At 42.9% G+C, this 7,890-nt stretch overlaps 1 protein-coding gene across 1 annotated transcript; it reads left to right on the forward strand.

Moving 5' to 3' along the window:
- Nucleotides 1-26: 26 nt before the first annotated feature.
- LOC109479298 (E3 ubiquitin-protein ligase RGLG2-like) lies at nucleotides 27-7,525 on the forward strand (the record flags this gene model as incomplete). Its single annotated transcript, XM_019781254.1, has 4 exons — nucleotides 27-232; nucleotides 1,500-1,600; nucleotides 4,187-4,435; nucleotides 6,923-7,525. Coding segments are annotated over 4 exons (865 nt in total), but the record flags the coding sequence as incomplete, so codon positions are not given.
- Nucleotides 7,526-7,890: the final 365 nt, after the last annotated feature.

Raw genomic sequence — 7,890 nt, forward strand, 5'->3', positions numbered from 1 at the left:
GGAGTCGAGGAACGGTGGACGTGAAGTCGTGGGAGAAACGCGGCGTGCGGCCGGGGAGCACCGTCCGATGCACCGCCATCATACAGCAGTCTGTACCCTGATCTGGCACAGTCTGGCTCCCAGACATCAGCACGGCACAGCTTCACACGGATCAGGGACAGGTTCAACACACTACAGGACGTTAGTATGGCCATACGGGAGGCTGGGCTCGAGTCTAGTAACCTCATATTTGGTAAGTCAATATAGATATTAGTAACTGTTACAGTAGTAGCCTCTCCCAGGCTTTGGAAGGTGGCTGGAAAGAGTAGGACGGCCAAATAGACTCAGAAAACAAGTAACATGCCGGGGGAGTTGGTCTGCTAAAGAGAACAATTTGCCGTGTGCTTAAGCTTCAGGAGCAGCAAACCGTTCTCTCCAGCAGACCAACTCCCCTGGTATGCTATCTCTCAATTTGGCCGATTTCTACTTTTTCCAGCCGCCTCCCAAAGTCTGGTAGAGGCTACTGAGCAGAGGTTTGGGTTTTGGGGGTATTTTTAGTCTGTTTTTAGGCTTTTTTGGGGGGGTTTCTCTTTTGCACTGAATTTTTTTTTGGTGGGTTTGGTGGGAAAAAAAAATTCAGTGCAAAAGAGAAAACCCCCCCAAAAAAGCCTAAAAACACACTAAAAATACCCCCAAAACCCAAACCTCTGCTTGGAGAGTAGGTAGAGGCTACATGTAGCATGTTTTACATCAAACTGCTGTACTAAAAAAGTGGTACATAGTATATACCTCATCAAGTAAGTGTCATTTACATTTACTAGTACATGACTCTTGCTAATTAGAAGCTATATAACCAACTAGCATTAACTAACATTGTACTAGCTTAGCTTGGAATCCATCCCTACAAAATAATTTGCTGGTTCTAGAAGTAACTGCTGCCTGTAAACTCCTAGAACCAGGAAATACATGACTGTGCAGGGAGTCGGTGGAAACTCCGGAGGATGGCACCAAGGCTACCAAGAACCAGCTGTAACCAACATATCCAAAAATGTCATCAAGTCAAAGCATAAAGCACCAGCAGGGATTTTTGTAGAGGGAGCATGTCAGGGATTAGATCGCATTAGCATGGCAAACGAGGAGGGTTTTTTTTTTTTTATGAGAGTAAAGCAGTTTTAATGCTAAAATGCAATGTTTTTACATGTTTACTGGAAAAAGATCATTTTGAGAAAGACTAAATGTTGTGTATTTAGACACTAAGGGTTCAATCTGAAAATTGGTATGAGGGAGCTGACTGGTTACATGAGGGAGCAGCTCCCTTATTCCTCTGTTCAGAAAAACCCCTGACCAGAAAACCTGCACAACTGTATTCTCCTAAACTAAACCGTTCGGGCTGTCTCTCATTAGTCATTACAAACACAGAAAGTTCTTTCATTTCTGCACAAAGTACAAATGTATCTAAATTCTAATGACTGCCAGTAATGATCTGTAATGACTCTAACTTGTTTTTCTCTCTCTACCAGGTATTGACTACACAAAGAGTAATGTCTATCAAGGTCAGGTGACCTTTGGTGGGCGGAGCCTTCATCACGTCGACCCTGATGTCCTAAATCCCTACCAACAGGTACATTATCTCATATTATAATATAGCCAGGTGACGTTGACCAATCAGAAGGCTCCATTCCACATTCCTTATGACGCCGTAATGTCACAAATGGAGTCAAAATCGGGTATTTATTCATCCCAATCCATACATTAAACAAAACGAATAATCACCCGCATATGACCTCAGGTGACCCAATAGAACAGGGCTCTAGTTCTAAAAAATCCAAAAATAACTTAAGTTGTGTTCCAACAACCTCAGGTGACTCCCATAAGAACACCTGTTCCCTGCCTGTGACCCAGTTAACATGAACTCTACCCAGTGACCTCAGGTGACTCCAGATGGAACTATGTTCTATGTTCTATTCAGCATGTGCAACGGGTAAATATTGTACATTATCATATAGCCGGGTGACGTTGACCAATCAGAAGGCTCCATTCCACATTCCTTATGACGCCGTAATGTCACAAATAGAGTCAAAATCGGGTATTTATTCATCCCAATCCATACATTAAACAAACCCAGTAATCACCCGCATATGACCTCAGGTGACCCAATAGAACACGACTCTAGTTCTAAAAAATCCAAAAATAACTTGAGTTGTGTTCCAATGACTTCCATAAGAACACCTGTTCCCTGCCTGTGACCCAGTTAACGTGAACTCTATCCAGTGACCTCAGGTGACTCCAGATGGAACTATGTTGTATGTTCTATTCAGCATGTGCAACGGGTAAATTGTACATTGTGTGCATCAGTTTGGATAGGCTATCGTGTAAGCTATATAATGTCCCGCCCTTTCTCGGTGAATATGGTGTGATTAAGCCTTGTCAGTTGCTATAACCACAGAATAAAGCCACCAAGTGAGCGCAGCGAATCACACCATATCACACCATATTCACCTCGGGGCGGTTCATTAACCCTTAATTCATAACCCCACCATTGTCAAACTAATGTTGTTTATCGGTATACAGTCAAACCTGTCCAAGCCGGCCACCCAGGGGACCAAAGAAAAGTGGTCACCTTGGACAGGTGGTCTCCTTGAAGAGGGTCACCTCACAACATGACAGAGACATAAATGGTTTCCAACTTGAGATGTTTTGATGTCAAATGCTGTAAGCATCTTCAGTCCTGTGGTGAATGCACTGGAGAGGGTGGCACATGGAACACTTTACGTCAAACAAAAAAATTGCCCAGTAGTCGAGGCAAACTGGCTAGTTTATTCACAAATTCTCATTAGTCATCATCAATAATCCAACATGATATCGAAAATGATGTGGTCACCATGGGCAGGTATTGGGCCTTCAGCGGACCCAACTCAGGGTGGTCGCGGCTGCGTTATCCAGGTGGTCACCTTGGACATGTTGCTGAATGCTTGTGTCAATAGGGAAAATTTTGGGACCGAGAAAAAGTGGTCACCATGGACAGATGGCCTGCTTAAAGAGGTGGTCTCCTTGGCAGGTTTGACTGTACTAGTAGCAAACTTGTCTAAGATGACCACCCAGGGGGAACATGGTCTTCTTAGACAAGAAAAGTGGTTTTATTATACATGCACAAAAACTGGGACAAGACAAGACAGACAACAAGAAAACTACAGAAAAATTTCCACCCATAATAGACTACTCCTTTGACCCTTTTTGAAGGGCAGTCTATTAAGTTTTTACTCTAAAATCTTTTCAATGCCACCACTGATTACATGTATCATGAATTGAAATAACTTTGCTAATTGTAAAGCAATCTTTTTTGACCAAAGAACACCCGTAACAAACATTAATGCAGCCCAGGTATGACCCGGGCTGCGATTACGTTCGATACGGGTGTTCCGGCCCGTGTGATAAATATAGAATACAACACGGTGTATTCCGTATCGCCCTAGGTACCAGCCCGACCGCGCGTCGGATCGCCCGACGGCCGAAGGCCGGAGGGTGATCCGATCCGCGGAAGGGCTGGGACCGAGGGCGATGCGGAATACACCGTGTTGTATTTTATTTATGTCATACGCACCCACGAAAACACGCCTTTCAATGCGAAATGAGCAAAAATTTGGTGTCCCTAATCCCAAAAAACGCAACAACATCAATTCCAACGTCCGAATTTTGCATTCGAATTGTCGAAAGCATTGCACGCGGTTAGGGCGAAACGCGTTCGAATCGTTCTATGGAACATTTGGAAGGGCCGGGCTGTACGCGTTAAGAACCCCCGGGCCGTACCGCTAGTTATCACACGGGCCGGAACACCCGTATCGAACGTAATCGCGGCCCGGGTAGGACATAACTAGCGGTACAGCCCAGGGCTTCCAAATGTTCCATAGAACGATTCAAACGCATTTTGCCCTAACTGCTTGCACCGCTTTCGAAAATGCAAATACAAAATTCAGACGTTGGAATCAGTGTGGTTGCAATTTTTGGGTTTAGTAATAGGGACACCAAAGTTTCGCTCATTTCGCATTGAAAGCCGTGTTTTCTTGGGTGGCTATGACATACATGTACATATTTAGGCTATCGGGCAATCTGACATGCAGTCGGGCTGGTACCTCGGGCGAATCAATTACGGAATACCCCGTGTTGTATTCTATACGTACATACATTGTATATTGTCTTCTCCCTCTAGGTCATTGCCATTCTCGGTGAGACTCTTTCTCACTTTGACGATGACGGTCTCATCCCTGCCTTTGGATTTGGCGATGCCTCAACCTCAGACAAACGAGTGTTCCCGTTTAAGGAGACGGGGTTCTGTGACGGCTTCACGGACGTATTACAGTGTTATAACCTGATCACGCCCAGAGTGAAGCTCAGCGGGCCCACAAACTTCGCCCCACTCATATATCAGGCCATCGATATAGTAAAACAAACTAAAGCGGTAAGTTCACTCTCAATGGACTTATCACATTATTACATCACAGTTTGTTTACCACAATGAATGCCGGTCAATCGACGTTTATATTGTACAGGGGTGAGTATAGCGCAGTGTGTGTTTGTGTAGCGTTAGCCTAATATAAGGCTTTTAATACAGTGCTACTTTTATCTACATGTACTGTCACAACTGAATCACCCAATACGGCATGTAATGCTGACTGTCAAAACAACTAGATGCAGCAAAACTCAAACATACCTGACTTTGAAAACTTTGAAACGATCTTTATTCTTTAACTGACTGTTCTAGAATGTTCTTTATAACAGGTAAACAAACTGTACATGACGTCATAATGCGATAGGTCCATTGCTCAGTATTACAAGTTGTACAGTCTGCCTACCTGCCAATATGCACAGGCCAGGTACTGGCCCCTTGCTCCCCTCCGTCAGGTACTTTCAGCCAGCTCTATCAAGGGTAATAGTCTCTGCTTCTCTTAGGCCACACCAATTTAATTTCTTGGTTAATGGATTCGCCCACTTCATTTTTTTCTGATTTGCAAATAAAATAAAAATTCAGAATCAAGTGCAAAATGCTCATATTTTGCCCTGAACAGTTGAAAACAGTCCTTTTCTTCCTGGTTGTTACAGTTATTCCATCTTTGAATGCAGGCACTGGTGTCATTAATAGTTCAAAATTCATTGTTTAAATTTTGAACCAGCCTGGTGTGTTGACTTCATGGCTCCTATTTGTACCATTTTTGCCATAATAGGATATATATAATATATACAGGCCTAGGCTCCATTATTTTTCAAGAAAAATCCGTTAACCAAGTGTGGCCTTAGGGTAAGCCCTGTGTAATTTCTTGAGTTTGTTGTACACTTATACATGTAGGTAGTAATAAAAGGGATACATTGTATGTGGGTCCGGCTGAATTGAGAAAAACCCCTGTCACACATTCAGAACCTTCCCCTGAACACCAGCTAACCAAGGTGTGCTGCAGTTGGGGAGTAGTCTGATCAGATCTAGGTGATGCCTAACTTTCTATTTGAATCAGATTGACTTTGAGTTAAATTTGACTCAAATTTCACTGCCACCCTCAACCCCATCTACTTTCTAACAGTAACACCAGCCAACCATGGCCGAAATGCTTGTCCACGGGCATTCCCAAATGTTTCAGACATTTTGAGACATTCAGCTGGTGCTGCCCAACAGTAAATCCTGGCAGAACTTCAGCCAATCACAGCCAACCTTGACCTTGCTCCCAATCTACCCGGTGTGAGCACGTCGGCAGAACGTACTGCGCCTGCGTGAAATCCGTATTGTACATTGCATTTCGGCAGAATGTCTCATATAAGATTGTATTCACTCATATAAGGTTAGCATTTCGACAGTAGTTTCCAAATGTTATGTCGGAAAGAATATCCTCTGCAACAGGAAAAATTCTGATGCAACATTGACCAAAAACCCAATGAAAAACGCGACAATACGGGGTTCTGTGCAGGCGCAGTATGTTCTGCCGACGTGCTCACCGTGTACATGTACTCCTAACCATGGTTGGGGAGGGGGGTGACTAGTGTTTTTTAGAGGCCAAATTCAGCTATGTGTGACTGGGGCTTATGATATTAAGAGATGCATATTCCAATGAGGTAAACAAGCAGAGGTGGACTGTGAGATCTCTAGAAACCAATGTTTAATTTTGCCTCAAGACACAAACATGATGATGTGAAGTTGGTGCATGAGGATATGCACATCATAATGTCTGCTCTTATGTGCAAAATGAAAGCTTTGCTTAAAATTCTCAACCACTTTTTTTACAAGAGCCCATGTTTCAATGACCACCAGTCATCTTCATCAAGGCTAATATGACTGGTTTAATACGGGTTCACAGACAGTGTACAGGAAAGCTGCTAACAATAACCCAGTCCCAAACATAACAGATCTAGAGACATGTCATATTGTTACAACTTACAATGGTGATGGAATAAGTGTTATGGACGGAATGATTTGTCTGGATAAGGTCACAGCAGGTAAATTTTATGGATGACATCCTCCGCAGACTCCAAATCTAATGCGAGCGGGCAAAAAAAAACAAGGCGGGCCAAAAAAACAAGGTTTCTACATTTTAAAATTTTGACTCAATCATTGTACAAATGGTTTTGATTCAGTGGGAACATCACATTATACACAACAAGCATCACATATCAATGCATCATAGTATAAACAAATTTTAAACATTAAATCAGAGCCTTTTCTTCTCTCCTCTCTTCATAGTTACATATCTGTCATCCACGTTCCTGCATGGCAACAGACATCTTTGCCCAATTTTGGCATGTTGACCACTGACAAAATTTCTTTTGTTTCCAAAATCAGGCAAAGATTCATGCACGCCCTGATGTCATCCATAAAAATACTTGCTGTGGCCTAAGATTGTAAATAATGAGAAGTTGAATTTCACATACACCACAGCTGACAGTACTTTCCTCTCCTTGTTAGTACCACATCCTGGTGATTGTTGCTGATGGCCAGGTCACCAGCGAGCGCGCCACCCGTAACGCCATCGTCCAGGCCTCCAAGTACGCGCTGTCAATCATCCTGGTGGGCGTGGGGGACGGACCGTGGGACGCCATGCGCGACTTCGACGACAACCTTCCCAGCAGGCAGTTCGACAACTTCCAGTTTGTCGATTTTCACCGGGTCCGAGCGACCGCTCAGAATCCTGACACGGCGTTTGTGGTACAGGCACTGATGGAGATCCCAGACCAGTACAAGGCTATCAGACAGATGGGGTATCTGGATAACTAGTTGCGGGATACAGTCGCATGCAAAATTATTCAACCCCTCTTGTATTTTGGGGAATTTTGCCAAAATAAGGAAAATTGCAACTGTAGAACATTCCTAACTCATGTAGTTGATTAACAGATAGTTAATTACAATTTAATATCGGAGAAAAAGTCAATATTATTTCATAGTTCATTTGAAATGGCAACTTTAACAAAAAAAGCAGGTGGCAAAATTATTCAACCCCTACACAATTCATCAACTACATGTAGGTTTGGACATACTGTAATTCACAATTTTTTCGAAGCAATTTTATTTCGCAGTTTTTCAAGTTACTGATGTACCGCAAACTTATTACTTTGAACAAAGAATTCACCAATTTTCTGACTCCGTGAACTTATAATTCAACGAAAATGTCAATTTTTCTCAAACTGCGAATTTTTGCAACTGTGAACGTCAGTGAATTACAGTACACAGGGTTTGAAACCCACTCTCGTACTTTCGCGGTGTAAGTCATGGTTTCTGTGCAAGATTTGTGGAAGATGCCAGTTACATGTAGCTTGGCATTATCATTTTTAGTTGCCCAGTACATATTCTGGGCAGTTTGAGAAAAATGGACATGTTCGTGGAATTATAATTTCACGGAGTCAGCACGTTCTTAAAATTTTTTAAAGAAAATTGGT

The sequence above is a fragment of the Branchiostoma belcheri genome, unplaced genomic scaffold, assembly GCF_001625305.1.
Source record: "Branchiostoma belcheri isolate BF01 breed outbred unplaced genomic scaffold, Haploidv18h27 scaffold478, whole genome shotgun sequence".
Lineage (NCBI taxonomy): Eukaryota > Metazoa > Chordata > Leptocardii > Amphioxiformes > Branchiostomatidae > Branchiostoma > Branchiostoma belcheri.